Source organism: Odocoileus virginianus, chromosome 6 (genome assembly GCF_023699985.2).
Source record: "Odocoileus virginianus isolate 20LAN1187 ecotype Illinois chromosome 6, Ovbor_1.2, whole genome shotgun sequence".
Taxonomy (NCBI): Eukaryota; Metazoa; Chordata; class Mammalia; order Artiodactyla; family Cervidae; genus Odocoileus; species Odocoileus virginianus.
Genome location: NC_069679.1, coordinates 26,507,713 through 26,533,547, shown reverse-complemented (window position 1 = coordinate 26,533,547; position 25,835 = coordinate 26,507,713). Strand labels below are relative to the sequence as shown.

General features: G+C 39.8%; 1 protein-coding gene and 1 non-coding gene across 6 annotated transcripts; one reads left to right on the top strand and one right to left on the bottom strand.

The window, feature by feature from the left end:
* Positions 1-7,313: 7,313 nt before the first annotated feature.
* NDUFAF1 (NADH:ubiquinone oxidoreductase complex assembly factor 1) lies at positions 7,314-25,698 on the top strand. Of its 5 annotated transcripts, XM_020877545.2 has the most exons (6): positions 7,751-7,922; positions 11,310-11,489; positions 12,011-12,662; positions 17,254-17,439; positions 22,830-22,904; positions 23,851-25,698. In XM_020877545.2, the coding sequence occupies exons 3-6, from the start codon at positions 12,087-12,089 to the stop codon at positions 23,998-24,000; spliced, it is 987 nt and encodes a 328-aa protein (XP_020733204.2). In that variant the 5' UTR covers positions 7,751-7,922; positions 11,310-11,489; positions 12,011-12,086; the 3' UTR covers positions 24,001-25,698. The 5 variants fall into 5 exon arrangements, with proteins under 5 accessions (XP_020733208.2, XP_020733204.2, XP_020733206.2 ...); XM_020877549.2 differs by lacking the exons at positions 7,751-7,922; positions 11,310-11,489 and adding an exon at positions 7,314-7,510; XM_020877547.2 differs by lacking the exon at positions 11,310-11,489 and having other exon boundaries at positions 7,751-7,872.
* Positions 15,859-15,964, bottom strand: LOC139035731 (U6 spliceosomal RNA). The gene has a single exon (XR_011488450.1). It is a non-coding gene; the product is annotated as a U6 spliceosomal RNA (small nuclear RNA).
* Positions 25,699-25,835: the final 137 nt, after the last annotated feature.

The following is a 25,835-nucleotide window of genomic DNA, read 5'->3' as shown; positions in this document are numbered from 1 at the left end:
ACAAGAATATATATGTATTTTTGCTGTATGTCAGAAACTAACAACGTAAATCAACAATACTTCCATGAAAACAAAATATAACTCAATAAGATATCAGTTCACACACACACACACAAAAGATATCAGTTCACATGCATTGGGATGGGTGTTTTTAAAAAATAACACAGAAAATAACAAATGTTGATAAAGATGTGGAGAAATTGGAACTCTTGTGAATTGCTTGTGGGAATGTAAAATGGTGCAGCCACTATAGAAGATAGAATGGTGATTCCTCAAACTATTAACATAGAAGTACCATATGACCTAGCCAGTCCACTTTTGGATTTTAATCCAAATAAGTGAAAGCAGAGACTTGAACAGATATTTGAATATCCATGTTAATAGTAGCATTTATGAATCATAGTCAAAAGGTGACAATAACCCTAAGTATCCATAAATAATGAGTGGATAAACAAAATGTGATACATACATACAATGGACTATTTAAAAATTTTTTTTTATTGAAGTATGGTTGATTTGTAATGATTCAGATGTACAGTGAATTGATTCTTTTACATAAACAATAGACTAGTCAACCTTAAAAGGGAGGAAATTCTAACATGCTACAGCATGGATAAATCTTGACATTTTCATGAAAAGTGAAATCAGTCGTACACAGAAGGGCAACTATTGTATGAGTCTACATAAATGAAGTATCTAGATTAGTCAAATTTATAGAGACAGAAAGTATTGAACTGAATGGTGGTTGCCTGGGGATTCGGGAGAGTGATGAATAGGAAGTTAGTGCTTAGTGGGTACAGAGTTTCAGTTTGAGAAGATGGAAAAGTTTTGGAAGTGGATGGTGGTGAGGGTTATACAACAATGTGAATGCACTCAGTGCCACTGAACTGTATACTTTAAAAATGGTTAAAATGATCCATTTTATGTTGTATGTGTTTTATCACAATAAAAAAGCAAGCAAACAAACATTAGTGTAACCTGATTACTAATCTCCTTTTGAATAGTATGATTTTATGACTGATCACTCCTCCCAGTTCCAATCGTTTCTATTTCTAGAGCTTTTCTAGGCCTCACTTCCCTCATCTGTTTAATGATCATGGCAGCTGCCTTATGGCTTGTTTTGAATATTAAATGGGTTAGCACCTGTGCAACACTTAGAAAAAGTGACCAGCACAAAGTACATGCTCAATAAATGTTAATTGATATCATCTCTCTTCTAATAAAATAGTCAATGTTCTGTCTAAACTTGCAATTTAAAAAATCCCCCTATTTGCTCCTTACTGCTCTAAAATCAAGATTCTTACTATGAATACAATAGATAGGGCTTTTCTGGTGGTCCAGTAGTTAAGAATCCGCTTTCCAATGCAGGAGACACTGTTCGATCCCTGGTTCAGGAAGATCCCACATGCCTGTGGCAACTAAACCTGTGTGCCACAAGTACTGAGCTCACATGTACCAACTATCAAAGCTCCTGCTCCCTAGAGCCTATGCTCCATAAGAAGAGAAGCTACTGCAATGAAAAGCCTGCCCACCCCATCTAGAGAGGAACCCCTGTTTGGTGTAACTAGAGGAAGCCTGAGTGCAGCAATAAAGACCTGGGGAAGCCAAAAAATAAATAAATACTTTAAATAGATGATCAGCAAGACCTACTGTAGGGCAGAGGGAAACTCTACTCAATATTCTCTAGTAACCAACAAGGGAAAAGAATCTGAAAAGAATGGATAAGTGTACATGTGTAAATGAACCACTTTGCTGTACATGGGAAACTAGCACAACTTTGTAAATAAACTATAATACAAATTTTTTTTAAATTGAAAAAAAAACAAAAAAGAGTCTGTGCAAGCTACTTATACTGGTCTCATAGAGACTATGACCAACATCAATGTATGGCCACATTTAACCTTTTAAAAAAATTTTATTTTATGTTTATTTGTTTGGCTATGCTTGGTCTTAGTTGCAGCACATGGGATCTTTCATTGTGGCCAATGGGAGCTAGATTCCGACCAGGGATTGAACCTGGATTCCCTGTTCTGAGAGAGCACGGAGTCCCAGCCACTGGACCACCAGGGAAGTCCCTAGCCTTTTTAATATTATGATCTTTGGGCATTATTGCGCTGTATTTTATCTTGTACTGAATGCACTCTTCTTATTCGTTCATTAGTTGCATGAGGGGATATCTAAAAAGAACGCAGCAGGGTATACACTTTCATAACACAACCGAAGCAACTTAGCATGCATGCATGCATAGACTCCCATGGAGGCCTTTCTCAAGCTAGAGCCTTTTTTTTTTTTTTTCTCAGAGCCTTTTTTAACAGACCTTTAGAAATTTTTCTTCTTGCCCTGGGAACTGGTGTTCTACCCCCAAAGCCCTCCTCACACAACCTTTTCAAGACTCAGGGTTCTGCTCCTTGGATGGAATACATTCTCATGTTCCAGTAGGTAACTGAATTCTGATGAGGGAAATTTGCTATTCTAATTTCAAGTCCTGCACACTGGGTGACCCTTATCATAACAGGTGATCCTCAGTGTACTTGTGCTGCTTGGAAACAATTCCCTCCAGGTACTCTTACACAGGCCTATGCACCCAGAAAGTCACCTCTCACATCATTAGGAGGCAGGTGACGCTAAAACAGGTGGCTTTATTTAAAAATGAAAGAAGTAATCCTGTGTGGGAATATGCAGCAGATTGTTTCATAAGGTTACAGTAAAGTAGTAGAGGTGGATGAGACCTCAAAGGGGGATAAAAGCTTTAAAACCTAAATCTTGAGGAAGCCCACATTTAGGGGATAGGTAGAAAAAGTGCAGAATAATGCTCTATTGGTTGAAACCATCTGAGTCAGTATTACCTGACTCTTCCGATGATTTTAATCTGTGGCAAAATCTATACTTAGTTATTTTCCATTTCATGCTTGTTAACCTTTGGCTTTCACATGCTGACAGATTCAGGAATGATTCAGAGTTCTTACACCATTATCTAGGACTACACTGTCCACTATGGTAGCCACTAGCCACGTGCGACTATTTAAACTTAATTCAAAGAAATAAAACTAAAAATCAAATCCCTCATTTCAAGTATTTAACAACCACATCTGGTTAGGCTCTACCATATTGGAGAGTGCTGATAGAGGACATTTCTAACATTGCAGAAAGTTCAGTAAGTTTAGGAAGTCTCTGCCTATTTGTCTGTTTTTCCTGTTGGATATACCTGGATATGTATGTGTGTTTAAAAAAAATTTTATTGGGGTTTAATTGATTTACATTTTTCATTAGTTTCAGGTATACAGCAAAGTGAATCTGTTATACAAAAGCATATGTCTACTCTTTTTTAGATTCTTTTCCCATTATAGGCCATTATAGAGTATTGAGTAGAGTTCCCCATACTATACAGTAGGTCCTTATTAGTTATCTGGATGTGTTATTTTTACTAAGAAGGAAATGTGATCCAAAGCTGGTCAAGCTATACACTTAGAGATAGTGGTAAAAAATGGAATAGATTATTTAGGATTAGAATCACCTTGGGTGATAAACTAAATAGCAGTTAAATAGGTGGAGGTAGGGGAAGCTTATTTTTCATGTTACAGTTCAAGTATAGGCAGTCCGAGGCTGTTTTGGCTACTCTGATTCACAAAGTCCTTGAGGCCCCAGGCTACTTCTGCCTTCTTCAAGGTGGCCCTCACCCTCACGGTCCAGGGTGGGGTTCTGTCATGACAAGTTCTAAGCAGTAATATGAAAGCAAAGGGGAAGGAGGGAGAAGATACCTGTCTCACTTGTCAACTGTTTTTTAAGGAAAGCTCTCAGCTGCTGTAACAACATTTTTACTTCCACTGGTAGCTGCAGAGGAGACTGGGAAATGTAAACTTTAATGAAATAGAGGAAGAACAAATATCAGGAAACAATGAGTAGTTTCCCCCTTAGGGCTCACCGCCAGAAAAGAGGACTAGTTAGGAAATGCCAGTCAGAAACGAAAGCTATTAAGTCTGTCCAAGTCTTACACCCTGGCAAGTGAAAAAAATCTGTTTTCTCCTCAGGTTGAGAAGATATATAATATTGTGGCCTGACAGAGCTGGTATTTCTCAAATCCAAATCAGGGAGGGACTGTGACAGAGCCACTTGAATTGTGATTGCAATTGTAAAGGAGGATAAAATCACCTCAGTCTGAAGGGATTGTTGCTGCTTATTGGTGGAGGGTGGATTGGGGTTTACCTACCTGGAGTCAACTAAGACAAGAAACACAGTAAGAATTTGCCTTTCAACATAGGGGACAAAGGTTCTATCCCCAGTTGGGGAACTAAGATCCCACTTGCCATGGGGCAGCTAAGCCTGTGTGCTGCAACTAAAGAGCCTGTGCTCCACAACAAGAGAAGCTCAAATGCCGCAACTAGAGAAAGCTCGTGGGTTGCAGTGAAGACCCAGCACAGCCAAAAACAAAATTAAAAAATTTTAAAAAGACAAGAGCTACTGAAAAAGAACGTGTCTGTGTTCATATATTTATTAAAGTGGCATCATAAAAACATCTGGTCTTAGCACAGCAGATATAAATATCTCCAAAAGAAGATTAGACAATACATGTTTATTGAACAATCTGCTTGGACACTGCCTGTTCTTTCTAATTATGTGACCCTCCTCATGGCCTGGAAGTGGGCTTTCCCACTAGAAGGGAATCACTTGGGTAGGTGATCTTGGGTTTCAAATCACACCCATTTTCTGTTGTCAATTAACAGTCTGGTTTGTCATTTCTCCTTCCATGAAGTTGCTTGTCATGAAACAGATAAAATCAAGTTCCTAAATTAGCAAAGCCAAGAATTAACCCTGGATCTGTAGTAACACCATGACCTCAAACTCCCACAAGATAATCTTTTCTGAAATCATTATGTCCTGGATCCTCCTTAAACTCTGAAGGGACTCACTCAAGAGGTGAAATTGCTGAATCATATTTGCCATTTGCTCTATTACAATATCCTTCTGCCTGTGTCATTATAGCCCTTCTTAAAGGTTTTCACGAAATTTGTCTTTTGGCCTCTTAAGGCAGTGTCAACTCAATCTAAATTTGTGCAGGTTACTGTAAAATATATATCTTTTAAAGTATGTGACAAGAGTCATTACCTTCCAGGGTTTTATCCTCTGTTGAAAAGTCTTGTATATATAAAACAATGAAAAAGCAGTTTAGTCATGTTTGTAATCTAGTTTTCACTTGAACACAAGTAAGTGCCAGTGTTACAGCAAAAAGAATAAATATTATAGGGTGTCAGAAGGAAAACAGTCTTTATGAGATGGAGGCATTAGGGCAAATTTTTAAGGAGAAAATGGAATTTAAGGTGTGTTTTTTTTTTTAACATGTGTTCTTAGTAGGTAGATTCTATGTATCAATTAAGACCTATTGGTTGCAAGAAACCCAACTCAGATAAATTTAGGTAAAAGAGTTTATACTTGGAAGTCAAGGAAAATCCATGCAGCCCAGCCTCAGCAACTAGAACTATCAATACAAATGCTGACTGGATCTTCTTTTATCCTTCCATTTCTGTCTCTCTTAGCACCTTGATATTATTTTCTGTTTCCATAAACCAGTTTTCTTCACAATACTAGAAGGTCACTCAGGTGCTCCTGCACCAGCATCACCTGGGTTAGAAGGTCTCTTTTCCAACGTTAGTTCAGAAAGTCCCTAGGACTAACTGATTGACCCAGTACTGGCCAGCTTTCTACCACTAGACCAGTCAGCTGAACTCAGGGGGTTGGGGGAAGGTGGGAATGGGGAAGTTGTGTGAATACTTGTGACCAAATGAATGGGATGCAGAAGAGAGGAATATCAAGCTGAGAAAGTATGAACTCTCTTATGAGGAGAAATGAGTGTGGTTTAGGTAGATACCACCTGGGATGGTGTTGGGCCACATCCCACAGGCCCAACCTCCAAACGATGAAAGAGCCTGGAAATAGGGACAGAGACATCAAGGATTTATTGGATAGGAGATCTGAAGCAAAAGGTCCTAGAACAACACCCTGCCGAGGGCTGCAGACAGAACATAGCAATCTTCCATAGTTGGTGGCGGGGACAAAAAGGCTACCATTTATAAAACAGGGAGTTGATGTCAGGTGGCCTCCTCAGTTCTGAGGGACTAAGTAATCCTATACTTTAGAGACTGGATAGTCAAGTCAGTGAATCAAGGACTTCTGGCCCATGGGGCTGTATAGAAAGCAAAACAGCCATCTTGAATATCCTAACCATATAGATAAGAAATTGAGGATAAGTAGTATAGATGGAGTAGGAGATTATGGAGGGTTTAGGATTGATGAGTGGCGTGTTTGGAGGCCAAAGGAATTTTGTGTTTATCTCTGGGTGATTTTTAAATGAAATTAGACAAACCATTGTGTTCAGAGTAAGGCAATCAGCAGATTGAATGTAAATTTCATAGGGCAATAACTATTGGGGTTTCACTGGATTTGGAAAGCAAGAGTGAAAGATCAAAAGAGAGCAACAAAATAAAGAGGATTTAGGGTCAGCGAGAGGAGGTTTCAAGGAGAGAAGCCAAGGATAGCCAAGAATTTTCAGCTTAGAAGGATGTGGGCATTTACAGAAACAGAAAGGATGAGAGGAGGAGTTAAAATGAGTAAGTGTGATATTCTCTGTTTTAAACAAATCACATTTGAGATGCTAGTGGTATATCCTACAGCTGAAACTGTTGTCAAGAAATTGGAACTATATGTCAGCGTTCAGGGGAAGAAATTATCCGATTGTCTGTAGATAACTCATATCTAAGCTAGAAAAGAGGAAGGAGAAAAAGAAGAAGAAGAAGAAGAAGAAAAGAGGAAGGCCGAAGGCTAGGTTTTGGAGACAACCTGCCTTTAAGGTTGTGGGAGGGGAAAGAAGAGTCAGTAAAGTAGGCAGCTAGAAAAGGTTCAAGGAGGTTGGCGAACCAGAATCAGGTAAGTGTAGAGGCTAGAGAAGTCAAAGCAGAATTTAAAGAAGAAAGAGGTGATTGTGTGAGAAAAGAGATGGAGGAAACTTCGAAAAGGCAGTTGTACTTGGCGAGGTCTTGGACCCCGGAGTATGTGTTTAAGCGCCCTACTTTTCATTCAAATTCAGGCAGGCTGAGTGCTTAATTCCTGCTAGCGTTTTGCTAGGTGCTGCGAACAGGAAGACCATCTTCTGGACCCGAAAGCTCACAGCGTGGCAGAGGAAGTGAGAAGTGAATGAATAATTATAATTAAGATACAGTGTTGGAAGTGCACAGGATACAATCGAAACTCTGCGGAGTGGGCGACCCCGTGGGGCCAGATTGGGGAAGGGCGGGGAGGATGGTTTGCTGTCCAAGTTTGTGGTGGGTCTCCAAAGATTCTGCGGGGGCAATTCACAGAACCAATCCTCGGAGGCCGTGGATCTTTCTTGGGCGGCTGTGGGGATGGAGCACGAGTGAACCCGGGATCCTTAGTGCGAAGGATGTTGGCAATATTTGGGTCCTATTTGAAAGATACGGGATGGAGTTTGCAGCCTGAAGGTGGGACGCCGGAAGGAGAGGTGAATAGCTTCCCTAAATTCTCCCCACTTTCTCACACAGGGCAGGAAAAAATCTGGCGGTGGGGGATCGGGGTGGGGAAGCCTTTGGGAATCTAGCCGACCAAAACCCTCAGTTCATAGAGCTCTGAGATTCTTATTACTCTTCTCTCCCATCTGCACCCAACCGGAACTCTAGAGTCATAAGGCCTGGTTTTACTCCGGACTGGAAAAACAGATGGCCCGGCACAGGAAAAGTGGAGTACCCGGTCTGGGGAGTAGAGCGGAAGTCACTCTGAGGCGCAGTCAGGGGAGGCAAGAGAGCGCTTTCCTGGAGTTGGCGTGTCGGGACCTTGTGAGGGTGACAGGGTCCTAGTAGGTGAAGGGTAAGGGGGCTGTCGCACGGTCCCGATCGCTCCCCGACTGGGACTCTGGGGTTAGTTTTGCCACTTACTCTTTGTATGACCTCGGGTGATTTAATTTTGGAACCTCCATGTGTTTATCTCTGTAATTGGAATAATAATAGTACCTTTCTCATCGTTGTTGTGAAAATATCAATGCACTCAGAACGGTTTCTGGCACATCGTAAGCTCTGGATATACAAACTTCACTAATACTGCTCTCTGTTAGCCGCTTCGGTTATACTGCCAGGAAAACTCAGCAACTTCGGCTGGAGATCATCCAGTTAATGATTTTTACTTTATGTTTATCGGTAATAGAATGAAACAAAATACTTACAATTAAAGTTATATTATTAGAGAAGTAGTAACACTATTGATGAGTTGGAAAATAGTGAATAATATTACTTATAGTCCCACTGTCCTGCACACTACTTTAAGTCTTTTTCTTCTTTTTTACCCCCAAAGCTTTTTTATCCATACATTTTTATACTTGTAATGTTAATGTGTATGCATTTTTTGTATATACTCCTCATTTGCCACTCACTAGTGTTACCTAAGTATGGTATTCATGAGAATTCGTGTTTATGATTGTACAGATTCCATTTTAAAGGCTTAACATTTATTTCCCAAATTTCTGTATATGTGGAGGTAAAAAATCATTTAAAGAAGTCAGAGAACTTTAGATATTACCTATGATTCCAGGACGTGAGATCAACTGTTGTTACTTCTCCTGGTTCCCTTCTATTTTTTTGTCCATGTGAAAACATACCATTTACAAGTTGTTCATTTATTTTAGCAGACGTTTGAGCATCAGTTATGTTCAAGCCATAGTCCAAGATTAAAGTCAGGCTACTTAGGTAGACAGATAAAAGCAAGATTCTAATAGTATGTAAGGGCTGTGAGATGTATGCACAGGTTTTCATGAGAATACAGAGGAAGAGCAATGTCAGCGCCCTCCATTCAGAAGCCACCAGGAACATGTTTATACCTGAGCAAGTTGGGCTTACTGTAGTGGAAGAGAATACATGCCCTGGAAAGCCATGGGGCATCTCATTTAAAGGGTGTTAGAAGGGATTTCTTGTTGGACTTAGGTTTCTGTTACATGATTTGGGGGAAAATAGTTGAGAGATGGAAGTAATTCTATGATTAGGAAAGAAGCTTATGTATCTAGAGTGAGGCTAATGCTATGACTGATCATGTATGGCAGTCACTTGTATTAGCCAGGATAGTAGAATGTTTGGTCACTTTTGTCATTTTTGAGTGATGTGTTTTTTTGTGTATCAGTCATGATTGTAGTTAAGAGCTGAGGGTATTGCCCATGAAAGTGAGGAGTGAGACCAAGAAATTGGGTGCATTTTGAAGGGCCTTGTGTACCATTTTAGGAGTTTTAATTTCTGGACAGAATTGCTGAATAAGGGGAGTGCCATCATAGTTAGAAAAATCCCCTTCGTTGCCAGTCAAAGCTTGGATTGGGAGAGAAGGAGGAGGTCAGAGTCAGAGAGATGAGTCAGGACTTTACTAAATCCTAAAGGGCGTTCTCTGCACCAGCAATCACCTGGGGACTTGTTAGAAATACAGAATATCAGGCCCCATCCTGTGCCCACTAAATCAGGATCTGCCTTTTAACAAAATTCCCGTATGATTCAAGGCACTTTAAAGTTTGAGAAGCCTCTCCCCTCTTTTTTAAAAAAAGACTTATCTGTTTTTTGGCTGTGGTGGGTCTTCGTTGCTGTGTGTGGGCTTTCCCTAGTTGTGGCGAGCCAGGGCTACTCTTTGTTGTGGTGTGTGGGCTTCTCATTGTGGTGGCTTCTCTTATTGCAGAGTATGATCTCCAGGCAAGGGGGCTTCAGTAGTTGCAGCACGTGGGCTCAGTAGTTGTGGCGTAGGGGCTTAGCTGCCTTGCTGCATGTGGGATCTTCCCGGACCAGGTATAGAACTGGTGTCCTTTGCATTGCAAGGTGAATTCTTAACCACTGGAACACCAGGGAAGACCAAGAAACCCTTTGTGAGGGGAATTAAAATAGTTCTGGGAAGAATCACTAAAACCGTGAACCAAGGCACTAGTGGTGGTGTTGGTGGATAAATATGGAGATATCATTTGTTTGACAAATATTAGAACCCTCCCGCATGTCTGGCACCATCCTGGGAGTTGAAAGTACCGCAGTGAAGATGGTCTCTCCCTTTAAGACACTTCCAGTCTGGCAGGGAGACTGACGAGGGAACTGGCAATAAATGGTAGCAGGGAAAGCTTAAGCCTAGTATGCAGTGAGACCACATCAAAAGGCCTTGGAGGAGTTGAGTAATTAAGGGTTCTTTGAGGAGGTAATGGATGTCTGAGCTGAGTCTCAAGGGATAAATTAGCTAGCAGAAATCAGTAGAGGGCATTTCTGGCCTCGGAGCAGCAGTCTGCTAAGACGTGATGCCCAGACAGGGAGTTCTGGGGGGCAGTTTCTGGAACACAGGTGTTCTCTGTGATTAGAGCAGAGCAGGGTGTGATTGGAGGGAAGATTGGAGAGATGAGCAGAGGCTAGATCTGGAGGAGTCTCACAGACCCTGTGGAGAAAGTTGAGTTTTATTCTGAAGACCATGAGAGCCTCTGAAGAGTTTTGGTCTGAGAAGATAAAGAATCAGTTTTGTGTTTTAGGCCCTCTATAGATGCTGAGAGTAGTGGGGCAGATTGGAGGTAGGGGTGCACATCTGGAATGCAGTGACTTAGGAGAGAGGAGGTCATGAGCCACCTGATGTAGGGAGTGAGGGAGGAGGGGCAGTCTAGAAAGATGACCAGTCCTGTGTAGTAGATAGAGTGGTCTGGGTGCTATTTTGATGTACTCTTCAGCAACTGAGGCAGGTGAGCTGAATTGTTGGATCTGGGGCATTTTTGAAGCTTTTAAAGTTCTCAACATTCCATATTGTTTCTTAGTACTGTATTCTTACTAGTGGGTGATTTTTTGTTTTTGTTTCTTCTCTCTCCTCTCTGGTGAGAGAAAGATGGTGAAATTAGCATTGCATATTTTATTTCATTTTCAGGGTAGCTGGAATAAGTAGGAGAGGGGATTGTTAGCCTTCCTGGTTCTTGAAGTACTCCTGTCGGCAACCATTAAATGTTTCTGCAAGAGCAAAGTTGTTACTTCAGTAGAGACATATAAGTTATATTATTAATGTTTTACATACAGAGAGCCAGCAGTGTCAAATGGGAACATTTAAGGCCCGGGTTCTTGTGCTTGCTTCCATACTGAGTAGCATTGTAATCTTGGGCAGGTTACTTCCCCTGTTGGTGTCTTATTTCCTTCTGAAAGGAAATATCTACCTGGCTGTTTTACAGGAGGCTTATGTGGGTTAAATGAGATAATATTTGTCAGGGTGGTTTGAAAATATTAAGAATGGCATTTAAATGTAATGGTATTATTGCTTCTATGGTTTAGGTTCTGTCTTTGAGGACCTCAAATAGTGACTGATAGTTAAAACCTTGTTACTCAAAATATGGGCCTTGGACTAGTAGCTTATTAGACGTGAAGAATCTTGGGGATCTTGTCAGACTTAACTGGATCAGAGAACCCTTTTATAGCCATCAATCCATCTGATCAACAGAAGAATCCCTTAAGGTAGGTAGGGGAGGTGTTATCGCAGCCTTTCCCCCGAGGAAATGAAGGCCTCAAAAGATTAACTGTTTTTGCTTTGAGGGTAAACAGTTCTAGCTGTGCAGTCTTCTGATTCCACATACAGACTGTAATCTGTTCTTTTTATAGAAGAAGTGCTAAAATGTCAGTTAGCCTTAATCCTGGAGTGAATTAGTTGAATATTTTATTTTAGGAACCAATTATTTCTTTTAAAATGTAGCATAAAAATTTGCTTTAAAGTTGATAACTACCTTTTGAAGCACATTCTTGAATTATTTGGGGACTGATCATCAATTCCATAAAGGAGGTTGTGTTTCTGTTCATCTTGGCCTATTTTCACAAAGCAGTGGGATGTATTATATTCAGTGTAAACTTTTTTCTCCTCATAATATTTATAGAATTAGAAAATAACTTAATGAATTTCACAGTACATGATCATGTTGAATTTAAAATTATGATGTATTCGTTGGTATGCTAGTAACTCTTCACTGTCTCTTTTATTATAGGTGGAATTGGTCTATTTGCTGAAGCTTCTTTCCCTGGTAGCCCAGGAAAAAATTTACATTTTGATTTTTTTTTGTCATGGCTTTGGTTCATAAATTGTTGAATGGCACTTATATTTTCAGAAAATGCCCGAAGCCAAGAGTTGTCTTTTGTCCATTTTGGGGTACTCACTTTGCAGACTATTGTTCCAGTAGTTTTCAGAAACCAGTGGCTGCTCCTGGCAAAGCCACTTCTCAGAGGAAGACTAAATGGAATTTGGAAGAACATCACCAGAGAGAAGTTGCTTTGGAAATAACTTCTCCTGAGGACAAGCCTGAAATTAGTTTTGATAAAGCAATTAAAGAAGAAATGAAGGGCCATTTTAGGCATTTGAAGGATGATATTGTGAATTATTGGATAGGGCCTGAAGGCCGCCCTCTGCATGAGGTCTTGATGGAACAAGCCAAGGTTGTCTGGCAATTCCGTAGCAAAGAAGATTTGGATAAGTGGACAGTAACCTCTGATAAAGCGATTGGTGGCAGAAGTGAAGTGTTCCTGAAAATGGGCAGGAATAACCAAAGTGCACTGCTGTATGGAACTCTAAGCTCTGAGGCGCCCCAGGATGGGGAAAGTGGCCGAAGTGGGTACTGTGCAATGGTATCCAAGATTCCAAGGGTACGTGAAATTCAGGAGCTGCAGTTTTCTGGTGAACTGAGGTGGACTTCATTGTAGCATGAGCTGTAACAGACAGCTTTTATTTCTATAAGTGAAAACATCTGGCATCTCATCTTGTGTATGGTTTAAATAACTACTGGGCACAAGTGTGAAGTTTCATAAACACAAGGGGGAAGTGGTTCCTGAAGAGAGGCTACATGTTTCTGGACATCATTATCGGCCAGGATGAGACATACTTATGTTTGAGGAGCCCTGAGGAGGGTAGACATTTAAAATCTCGGGAGATTTGTATCTCCTCTAACATAACCCACAGACCCTCTCGTGGCTTGGTGTTCCTTAGAGTGGGAAGTAGGGCCAACCTGTGCATTTTTTTTCAAGTAAACTATTTCTGTGACAGTTTCTTAGTCTTTCCTTATTTTTCTTGAGGATTTGTGAAATACTGGTCAGGTATTTTGTAGAATGATCTTCAATTAGGGATATTCTGATTTTTTTTCCTCCTGGTTACACTGAGTTTCTAGGTTTTAGGAAGAATAGCATAGAGTTGAAGTACACTTCCCTTCGTATCAGGGGTATATGCTAGCAACCTGACTCATCACTGATGTATTAATGTTGGTCACCTGGTCAGGGTAGTGTTTACTAGATTACTCCATTTTTAAGTATTTACCCCCCCCCCCCTTTTTCATATTCTATTCTTTGGAAATAAGTCACTGAGTGTACCCTGCATTCAAGGCCTGGGGTAGGGTATGGGATTAAGTTCTATATCTTGGAAGGGGTTGTATTTTCATAAATTATTTGAGATTTCAATTCTTCACAAAGGAAGATTTTTTTTCTTCTCCCACATTTATTTATTTATTCAGTCATTTAGAATGGACTTACACTTTGGGTTATGATCCAATACCATGTTATTTATTTTTTTGTTCAAATTGTTCCAGCTTTGGCCACTGGGAGCTCTTTCAGACTATACCTATCCCTTTGACTTGCCACCATCCTTTTGTTTTTTGAGCACTTTTTGGCACTACAAGATACCATAGCTCATTTTGTGTTTTTCTCTGTTCCGACCCTAGAATTAGCCGTTTCTCAAAGAAGCCCTCATTTTTGTTGTTGTTTTTTAAATGGTATTAGAAACCAAGATCTGTGTTGACACTATATTTAGGACCTCTCAGTGGACACAGCTAGGAAATACATGTATGCATATCAACTTGTGGAAACACGTCTGTAATTATTTGTATATAGTAAGCTAAGTACGAGTTCATACTGATGCTTTGACTCTAATCCAGTACCACATGATTTACTCTTGCCTCCTCCCTCTTTTGTGTTGATAACTTCAGTCTGTAAAGGTGTGAAACCTGTATCCCACCATTTACCATACATTTACTTATTAATTTAACCCTACATGAAAAGCCATTTCAAAATTTATAACCCAGAACCTTGGGAGAATCATCTTTACCAACTAGCATACAATGCTTATGTATGGTTTCCAGTCAGAACTCCATTTTCCAAAACTGCTTAGGTCAGCTCCTTTGTCTTGCCACCAGTCTGTTGCTTTTTTTTTTTTTTTTTTAGTTGGGGGCTAATTACTTTACAATATTGTAGTGGTTTTTGTCATACATTAACATGAATCAGCCATGGATATACATGTGTTCCCCATCCCGATCCCCCCTCCCACCTCCCCCTCCACCCGATCCCTCTGGGTCTTCCCAGTGCACCAGGTCCGAGCACTTGTCTCATGCATCCAACCTGGGCTGGTGATCTGTTTCACCCTAGATAATATACATGTTTTGATGCTGTTCTCTCAAAACATCCCACCCTCGCCTTCTCCCATAGAGTCCAAAAGTCTGTTCTATACATCTGTGTCTCTTTTTCTGTTTTGCATGTAGGGTTATCATTACCATCTTTCTAAATTCCATATATATGTGTTAGTATACTGTAATGGTCTTTATCTTTCTGGCTTACTTCACTTTGTATAATGGGCTCCAGTTTCATCCATCTCATTAGAACTGATTCAAATAAATTCTTTTTAATGGCTGAGTAATATTCCATGGTGTATATGTACCACAGCTTCCTTATCCATTCGTCTGCTGATGGGCATCTAAGTTGCTTCCATGTCCTGGCTATTATAAACAGTGCTGTGATGAACATTGGGGTGCATGTGTTTCTTTCAGATCTGGTTTCCTCGGTGTGTATGCCCAGAAGTGGGATTGCTGGGTCATATGGCAGTTCTAATTCCAGTTTTTTAAGAAATCTCCACACTGTTCTCCATAGCGGCTGTACTAGTTTGCATTCCCACCAACAGTGTAAGAGGGTTCCCTTTTCTCCACACACACCCTCTCCAGCATTTATTGCTTGTAGATTTTTGGATAGCAGCCATCCTGACTGGCGTGTAATGGTACCTCATTGTGGTTTTGATTTGCATTTCTCTGATAATGAGTGATGTTGAGCATCTTTTCATGTGTTTTTTAGCCATCTGTATGTCTTCCTTGGAGAAATGTCTGTTTAGTTCTTTGGCCCATTTTTTGTTTGGGTCATTTATTTTTCTGGGGTTGAGCTGGAGGAGTTGCTTGTATATTTTTGAGATTAATCCTTTGTCTGTTGCTTCGTTTGCTATTATTTTCTCCCTATCTGAGGGCTGTCTTTTCACCTTGCTTATAGTTTCCTTTGTTGTGCAAAAGCTTTTAAGTTTCATTAAGTCCCATTTGTTTATTTTTGCTTTTATTTCCAATATTCTGGGAAGTGGGTCATAGAGGATCCTGCTGTGATTTATGTCAGTGTTTTGCCTATGTTCTCCTCTAGGAGTTTTATAGTTTCTGGTGTTACGTTTAGATCTTTAATCCATTTTGAGTTTATTTTTGTATATGGTGTTAGAAAGTGTTCTAGTTTCATTCTTTTACAAGTGGTTGACCAGTTCTCCCAGCACCACTTGTTAAAGAGGTTGTCTTTTTTCCATTGTATATGCTTGCCTCCTTTGTTGAAGATAAGGTGACTATAGGTTCGTGGATTTATCTCTGGGCTTTCTATTCTGTTCCATTGATCTATATTTCTGTCTTTGTGCCAATATCATACTGTCTTGATGACTGTGGCTTTGTAGTATAGTCTGAAGTCAGGCAGGTTGATTCCTCCAGTTCCATTCTTCTTTCTCAAGATTACTTTGGCTATTCGAGGTTTTTTGTATTTCCATACAAATTGTGAAATTATTTGTAAAAATATGGAACGCTTCACGAATTTGTGTTCATCCTTGCACAGGGGCCATGCTAATCTTCTCTGTATCGTTCCAATTTTAGTATATGTGCTGCTGAAGCGAGCACCAGTCTGTTGGCTTTTTGCAAATTTGCTGATCAGCTGTTGTTTCAGGGCTGCTCTGGACAGGCTCCCGTGCCTGGTAGTGGCCACAACCATTGTGTGTTTGCTTGGTTATGGTGCTTTAAAGAGAAAAGCAAATGGTGGGAATAGTATTAGGCCCCCTCTCTCAAGATAATCATGAAAAAGAAAGGAAAGTGTTCTTTCAGCAGTAACAAACTTGCACAGAAGATTTTATTTCAGGCCTTGAAAATCCACAGAATGGATTTGGTCAGTCCACAGTAGAAAATAATTCTGTGATAACCTGTGTAATAATGAAAATAGTTGATAACATTGATAAGTGTACCCTGCCAGTTCTTGTGCTAATTACTTTATATACATTATCCCTTTTATTCCCCACATCAATCTTGTAAGGTATAACCATCTCACTTTTACAGATGAGGAAATAGGCTTGGGGAGATTCTGTAGTTTGTCCAGAATTGTATGACTAGTAAGTAAGAGTTCATATCTGAGCATTGGTATTCTTGAAATCAGATGAGCTCTGAAGTAACAGACACCTTTGGGAACAAATACTACATTCTGCTTTCAAAGAGAGGCCATTTAGGCAGTGTTTAAGAATATAGATTTTAGAGTTAAAACAGCACTGGACCTACCAGTTATGAGTTGAGTGCTCAGTTTCTTCATCTATAAGATGGAAAACAATGTTATTACCTATCTCATAGGGCTATTGTGAAGATTAAATTATGCGTTCCCAGTGGTTAATGTACATTTTCAATGGATGGTAGCTGTTAAAATAATATTGGTTTTAAAAATTGAGGTCTAGAATTCCCTGGCAGTCCAGTGATAACGACTCTGTGCTTCTACTTCAGGGGCACAGGTTTGATCCCTAGTCAGTGAACTAAGATCCCTCATGCTACGTGGCCAAAAACAAAAACACAACTTGAGGTGTTTCATAGTTTTCTGATTTAAGGGAAGGCAGTTTCAGTAAAATGGCCCAGTCAGAAGCCATTGCTCTCTAGGCCCAGGGAAAGAAAATACATGGAGTAATTGATTTCTGTTCAGTGACACAAGTGTCTATCCCATGCCTTGAACATTAACTTAGAAACATTTAACTAGGTCAGTATTCTGTGCTAAAATAAGAATCACCAGATTTATCTGCCTTCTTAAAGTGGTAGAAAGCAGAAAAAGGCAGAAAAATGGCTTATTGATCCCTTTGATGCTGTAGAAGGTGATGGTGACTCACATTTTGCTAATAGTGGGGAATGAGGTGAAATTAACGTTCTTTTCTGTACCTTAGGGCCCTTTTGAGATGAAGAGATCTTATGATTGGTCCCACTTCAACACTCTGTATCTCCGTGTCCGTGGAGATGGTCGACCTTGGATGGTGAATATCAGGGAGGACACGGATATAATCCAGAGGAAGGATCAGATGTACAGTTACTTCATGTTCACCCGTGGGGGGCCCTACTGGCAGGAGGTCAAGGTAACAACAGCACTGGTCTTTTCTTGTATGAAAATGAGGTCTTTTGGTCATGGTTACATTGTAGTTTTCTTATTAATTCCTCTTGGACTGTGGGAAGGGAAAGAAGGAAGAGGACCTAAAGACAATATTTACATAATTGATTTTTTTCTTTCATTAATATAAATGTTAGCTTACTAATCAGTAAATATTTTTAAAAAATTTTATTTTTTATTGCACTGGGTCTTCGTTGCTGTGTGGGCTTTCCCTAGCTGCGGTGAGCAAGGACTACTTTTCATTGTAGTGCATGGGCTTCTCATTGTGGTGGCTTCTCTTGTTGTGGAACATATGCCTTAGAGTGTGCGGGTTCAGTACTTGTAGCTCTCGGGTTTAGTAGTTGTGACGCATGCGCTTAGTTCCACAGCTTGTGGAATCTTCCCAGACCAGGGATCGAACCCGGGTCTCCTGCATTGGCAGATGATTCCTATCCACCATACCACCAGGGAAGTCCTCCAGTAAATACTTTTGATAAGGCTATGGCCAGGTCCATGCAGAGTTATAAGTGTATCTCTGCCCTGTGCACAAGTACTGTAAGTGATTCTTTTTAAGTTCCTAGATGCGTATCATCTCTTCCAGGCAACTGTACCTAGCTAGTGTCCCTAGTTGAGTAGAAAGGCTCCCTTAAGAGGAATAAATACTTCATACTTTATGTTATCAACATTTTTATTCTATTTGTTTCTTGGTACTATAATGCAGTCATATTTTGTAGGGAGAAGAAACTTCTAGAAGGTAAAAAATGTTAACCTGAAAGGAAATAAATGGAGATTCAGGGAATGAGGGCAAAACCAAGTGTGCATTCCTTTCTTCTGTCTATTGAAGGTTTTTTAATCTATAAATTAAAAAAAATTCTCCATTTTGCTCATACTTAAACCTAAGAGTCATCCTGGATTCCTTTTACCCCAACCCATATCTCGTCTATTAATGAATTCTTTCACGTCTCCTTCCAAAATACCTGTCTGTCTATTTCTAGCTATCTCTTCCACTCTTACCCTAGCTCAGGCCTTGGGATTACTGCAAGAGCTTCTTTGTCCTCTTACCTCCTAAAGTCCACTGTGCACACAACAGCCAGAGTGATCTTTCTAAAACATAATTCAGATTACATCACTCACATGCTTAAAACCCTCCAGCGACCTCTCCTTGTTAGAATACAGTCCAAACTCTTTAACATGACCATGGGGCCTGTAGTAGCAGACCCTGTCTTCATCTTCAGTCTCTCCTCCTTCTCCTGCTCTCTTCCATATGGCCTCGTGTGTGTGTGTCAAACTCAGATTTACTTCTGTCAAAACCTTTGTGTTTCATGCTGTATCCTATGGGCATGCTCTTCATGTGCTTTCTCTTTCTTATCATTCACTTCTCAGCTCAAAAGTCACCTCAGAGAGGCCCTTCCTGATCCCTCTAGCTCGAGTTGCCTCCTCTCACACAATAATAATATCCTGTTTAATTTTTTTTCTTAGAGCTTACCATTAAGTACAAGTATTTGTTCATTCAGTTGTCTGTTTATTGTCACTGTCCACTCTGCTCCTCTGGAACATAAATTCTGTAAATTCTGAGAGCAGGGACTTTGTATTGTTCATAGCTGTTTCCCTTATACCTAGAGCAGTGCAGTGCCTAGTATATAACAGGCATTAGATACATATCTGAGCTGCCGAGGTGGCTCAGTGGTAAAGAATTCACCTGCCAATGCAGGAGACGCAGGAGACGGGTTTGATCCTGGGTTGCGAGGATCCCTTGGAGGAGGAAGTGGCAATCTACTCCAGTATTCCTGCCTGGGAAAACCCATAGACAGAGGAGCCTGGTGGGCTACAGTCCATGAGATCAAAAAGAGCTGGAGGCTGACTGAGCAACTGAGTACGCATACACATAGATATGTATAATATAGATATGTAACCAAAAATTACTACATATGTAACACTTGTATGCAAGTAATGCATATAACAAGTTATTAAATAAAACAAGTATTTCCTTATAGAAATTCTAGAAAATGCAGAAAAGGAAAATAATCTTGTGTTACCATTACCCAGAAATAAAATACTATTTTTATTTTAGTATGTACCTTCAGACTTTTCTGTTTACACTTTTTTTTACAAAAATAATGTGCCAGTGCTATTTTATAACATACATTTTTCACTGAACTGAATTTTATGAACAACTTTCTGTTGAAATGTATTTCTACATCAGTTTTAATATCTGCATAAATATAAATAGACACTATTTAATCCATTCTCTATTGTTGTGCATTTAGATTGTGTTCAGTGTTTTTCACTGTTACATCAAACTCTGAGGTAATATCCTGAGTTATTTTCTTAGATGTTTTCCTGGAAATAAAATACCTAGAAAAAAATGATACATACATTTTTAAGAGCTTTGATGCACATTGTCAAATTATTCTCTAGTATCATTACCATTTAATCATTAGCAATTACTTATTACTTTCTTTCCTGAAGTTACATGTTCTGATCTTTGGCTGGAAATAATAGTTGTTTGCAACACCTTTCTTTAAATTATTAAGGGAAGTATTGGGGAAGAGATTTTTAAAAATTAAATGTCATTAATTGATGTTTACTTCTTCATGTATAATTCTCCCTTAGTAAATAGAAGTGAGATGCTCAAATATTTACACTGATTATAGAAAGAAAACAGAGGAAAGTAATGGAAAAATTATGCATGCTAGTGTCATTTGTAGAGAGAAAACAATTCCTTATCCTTTTCTTTTTTTTAAGCAAATTGTACAGATTTAATTCTCCTTGTTAGCTTCATTTTTTTCCATGCTAAAAAATTCCCTTGGTGTGGACAGTGATCTTATCAAATTATGTGACAAAAAGACAAAAGGTTGGGGGGGAGGGGGTGGGTGACACATACTCCTTGAATACATTTTGAATAATGAGGTAGTTGAAGTGCCAAACCAGGATGCAAAATGAGAAACTGGGGTGGGGATGGGGGTGTCCCTTCCAGGTTTGTTTAACAGAAATGAAGGGAGCAGGTGAAATGAGGATGTGACTGTACTTGAATTTGCTTTCTGAATAACATGATCTTAGGCAATGGTGGTTTATTAAATGAACTTTGAATTGAGTTTGTTTGCTTCCCTCATAGCTCAGTTGGTAAAGAATCCGCCTGCAATGCAGGAGACCCCGGTCTGATTCCTGGGTCAGGAAGATCTGCTGGAGAAGGGATAGGCTACCCACTCCAGTATTCTTGGGTTTCCCTTGTGGCTCAGCTGGTAAAGAATCCACCTGCAAAGTGGGAGACCTGGGTTCAATCCCTGGGTTGGGAAGATCCCCTGGAGAAGGGAAAAGCTACCCATTCCAGCATTCTGGCCTGGAGAATTCCATGGACTGTAATAGTCCCTGGGGTCACAAAGAGCTGGACACGACTGAGCGACCTTCACTTTCACTTTATGTCAGCAAGTGTTTTGGGTGATAAATAATCTGAATGTTTTGTTTTTTAATTCACTTCTTTTGGTTAAAAAATCAAAATAATATAGATATATGTACAAAGAATTCTCACTCCCATTCAGTTTCCTTCTACCCTTCCCCCCTACCCTCTATAGGTAACCGTGTTTATTAGTTTCTTGCATAGGTTTACAGTTTTTTTTTAATAAGCAAATATATATGCACATATACTTCACATTTTTTTTTTTACTAAAAATAGTAGTATGCTTTATGCAGCTTCTGTACAGGTTTATATTTTTAAAATTTAGATCCTGGAAGGATTCCATATCACTATATGTAATTATTCTTCATTTTTTGTTATTTTGTTTGGTATTTTCTGTTATGTGGGTACCCAATAGTTGATTGAAATAGTCCTTTATTGATAGACACTAGGGTTGTTCCCAGTTGCTACAGTAAATTTATTAGTTTTTTGGAGGCATTTCAAAAATTTCTTTTTAGGGAAACTCTCTGGCAGTGCAGTGGTTAGGACTTAGCTTTCACTACCAGGGCTCGGGTTCAGTCCCTGGTCAGAGAGCTAAGATCTGACAAGCTGTATGGTATGGCCAAAAAAAATTTTGTTTTTTATAACACAGATGCTGTTTACACTGTAGATTTTGTCTATATCTTCCTTCTTACTAATAATATATTGCAGATGTCTTCCCACAGCATCAGGTATAGATCTATTAACACTGCATTTTTGATATTAGCCGTATAGTATTTAGTTATATGATTGCACCATAATTTAATCAACTATTCCTCTTTTTCCTTTTTCTGTCATCGTTATTAGAAAAAGCAGCATCTTTATGTTTGTCAGAGTTTATCTGTAATATAAATTTCTAAAAGTGAAATTGGCAGGTCAGATTATAGCATTTCAAATTTTGTGAGGTATTGCTGTTAGTTTCCTATTGCTGTATTAAAAATACCAGACTTCGCAGCTTCAAACAACATATTTGTTAGCTCACATTCTGTAAGTCACAGATTAGACAGGCTATGGCCGGGTTCAGTGCTCAGGGCCTTCTAAGGATGATATCACAAGGTGTCAGCTGGGCTGTATTCTTCTTGGAGGCTCTGGGGAAGAATCCACTTCCAAGCTCATTCTGATTATTGGCCTGATTGAGTTCCTGTGGTTGTAATGATATCCTTGTTTCTTTACTGGTTGTCAGCCGGAAGCCACTCTCAGGTCCTGTAAGCAACCCACACTCTTTGCCATTGAGCTCCTCCGTCTTCAAAGCCAGCAGTGGAGAATCTTCCTCACTTCCCTCTTTGAGTCCCTCTGATGCTTCTAACCTCCTTGACCAGGCATTTTTATGAGCTCAAGTGATTGTCACACCTACAAAGGATCATCTTCCCTATGTTAAGGTCAGCTGATTTGGGACCCGACTTCTGTGGAGTCCCTTCACAGCAGCACTGAGATTAGTGTCTGAATGTCTGGAAGAAGGTGTGTGTGCACTGAAAGGTGGAAATCTTGGGGGTCATCTTAGAATCCTGCATGCCACAACTCTCAGCTATTCTCTAAGAGTTGGACTAATTTGCCGTCCTCCTAACAGTATACAGATGTGCCTGTTTCTCCCATCTCCATTTTTCTTTTGGGTTGTTTGATCTTTTTCTTAGTTATCTGTAAAAGGTTTGTGTTTAGGATACCTTTTTTTTTTTTTTTTTTGCCATCAGAAAGTTGTAATTGTACTCCATTATTTTTTCCTTTGGGACTTTTGGCTTGCAAAGGTTTACAGTTGTTTTCTTGCAATATTTAGATTATTTCATTAAAATTTTTTTCCATCTGTGATTCAAACGACTAAGCCACTTGTTATATAATGTTAGATAATTTTAGAATTAAATTTAAAGCATTATTATTTTATCATTGCAGTTCTATACAGATGCTTCAGTTGCTTACATTTCAGCTTTGAAGTCAATGGTTTTTTCTTTCAGATTCCTTTCTCCAAGTTTTTCTTCTCTAATCAAGGAAGAATCCGGGATGCCCAGTACCAGCTTCCGCTCGACAAGGTAACATTTTCCTGTATTGTCACTCAGAACTGTATTGCACGTGTGCTCAGTTGTGTCTGACTCTTTGGGACCCCACTGTCTGTAGCCCACCAGGCTCCTCTGTCCATGGGATTTCCCAGGCAAGAATGCTGGAGAGGGTTGCCATTCCCTTCTCCAGGGGATCTTCCCAATGCAGGGTTGAAACCTGAGTCTGTTGTGTCGCCTGCATTGGCAGGTGAATTCCTCACCACTAGCGCCACCTGGGAAGACCATATATATTCAGTTCAGTTCAGTCGCTCAGTCATGTCTGACTCCTTGCGACCCCATGAATTGCAGCATGCCAGGCTTCCCTGTCCATCACCAGTTCCTGGAGCTTGCTCAAACTCATGTCTGTTGAGTTGGTGATGCCATCCAACCATCTCATCCTCTCTCGTCCCCTTCTCCTCCTGCCTTCAATCTTTCTCAGCATTAGGGAAAGACCGTATATTACCTTTAGTGAAATAGAACTGTGAGGATTAGTTCAGTTCATCTTTGAAGGCTGGCATATGAAAGATGAAAATTCCTATTTAAGTATACTCCTGTTATACCTAGACAGATGCTGACTCAGAACTGTCCTGTGAACCAAACCCCTTGCTTGGAGGAATTTCAGTGTGGTCATCTTTTCAGCATGCCTACATTTTACTTTAGCTTTAAAATAGAGTTAAGGGGAGCTTCAAGGAACCTCCATTAGACATCCATTTTTACTTATCAGTTTTAACTGGCACTGTTTTAAAGAGAGAAGTAGAATATGGGAAGAAAAGCAGTCATGTACTTCTTTTTATAATTTGCCACAGCACTTGAGTACTATGGTATAACATGTTAAGGGCTGATAGTATGTACACGAAGCTATAGTAATTATGGAATTTTAAAACTCCAGGGACAACATCAGCATATGAGATTTTGATCAATTTCTCTGTTTTAAATTTAGATCTCATCTATTGGATTCACCCTGGCTGATAAAGTGGATGGTCCATTCTTCTTGGAAATAGATTTTATTGGAATATTTACAGATCCGGCCCACACAGAAGAATTTGCCTATGAAAATTCTCCAGAGCTTAATCCAAGACTTTTTAAATAGTGATCATGTGGTATTTCTCTATTGCTGAGGGAGTAGAATCCACAGTGACACAAAAATAAAGTATTTTTTTCAATGGCATCCAAACTGTGGCTGGTATGTCTTCCCTAAGACATAGCTAAATGCTGCTGTTGAGAGGAACCAGGATTTAAGTGATACCTTAACTTAAAGAATGCAGCTAATGATGCAGAGGTACTGTGTAAACAACTGTTTTGGGTTAGAATGACTCCTGTTAGGAACAGTTCCTATACTACTAGGTGGTTCCCAAAACAGGGAGGCTCTGAGGTTGATGGCCTTCTACCATTCTACTCCCTATGTGTTTCTTTTGTTTTCTAATCTAGTTATCAGGAGAGGAGACTGCTGAAGAAGACATTAAGATAAAGATGCTATAGAAGTCACTGGGAAAAAAATTCCTGTTTTATTCTGCCTGGGCTGCTGTAACAAATTACCATAGACTAGGTGGCTTAAACGAAACACATGTGTATTTCTTCCAGTTCTGGAGGCGGGGAAGTCCAGTATCAAGGTACCTGCCTACTTGGTGTCTGGTGAGTGCTTCTTGGCTTGTAGACCGCTGCTTTCTTACTGTATCCTTACATGGAGAGAGCAAGTCCTAGTCTTTTCTCTTCATATAATAGCATTAATCCTATCATGAGGGCTCCACCCATGTGACCTGATTACCTCCCAAAGGCCTCCAAGTGCACCTCCAAGTACCAAGTCACATTGGGAATTAGGACTTTCAACATATGAATTGGGAGGGAGTGGTGGACACAAACATGCAGTCCATAACATCTACATTGCTGGTGCTCCAAAGATGCATGATCCTTAGCTGCTTCCCCAGTCATTTTAAGTATTAGAGATTGCATGTGCCAGAAACAAGACCCTGATTAAATTTAAACTGATCAGTTCTTGTCCTGTTAGAGGAGATAGGAAACTATATGATATAGCCAGAGTATCCTATGAGAGCCAAGTTTCAGATAAGAATACACAAGGCTGACAGCTTTTCCATCATGTTGGCCTAAAATATTTTCATGTAATTATTTATCAGCTTTATTGAGATATAATTTACATAACAAAGTTCATCTGTTTCAAGTATATAAATTCAATGATTTTTGAGGGGGGGCCATACTGTACAGCTTGCAGGATCTTAGTTCCCCAAACAGGGATTGAAGCTGGGGCCACAGCAGTGAAAGCACAATGTCTTCACCACTGGACCTCCAGAATTGTGCAGTCTTTATGCAGCTAATTTTAGGAAATTTCTGTCAGCTTCCTTGGTGGCTCAGATGGTAAAGAATCTGCCTGCAACGCAGGAGACCTGGGTTCAGTCCCTGGGTCACGAAGATCCCCTAGAGATGGAAATGGCAACCCACTCCAGTATTCTTGCTTGGGAAATCCCATGGACAGAGGAGCCTGGCAGGCTGTACTTCATGGGGTCTCAAGAGTCAGACATGACTTAGTGACTAAAACACCTAAAACTAAAACTGTTTATTCCCATCTCAGCCCCATAATCACAGATCTACTTTCTGTGTAAGTTTGTGTCTTGACTTCTTTTTACTTTGCATAATGTCTTTGATGTTCATCTATGTTGCAGTGTTTATCAGGATTTCATTTTTTAGTGCTTTTTTAAAATCCGCCCATTGATAGACAGTTGGATTTTTCTCTACTTTTTGGCTACTGTGAATAAAAGTGCTATAAATATTTGCACGTTTTGGTGTTCACATATGTTTTCATTTCTTAGGAGAGTTTCTGAGTCATCTGATAGATGTATATTTAAATTTTTAAAGAAACTACAAAGCTGTTTTCCAAAATAGTTGTATCATTTTCCCTTCACAGTAGCAGGG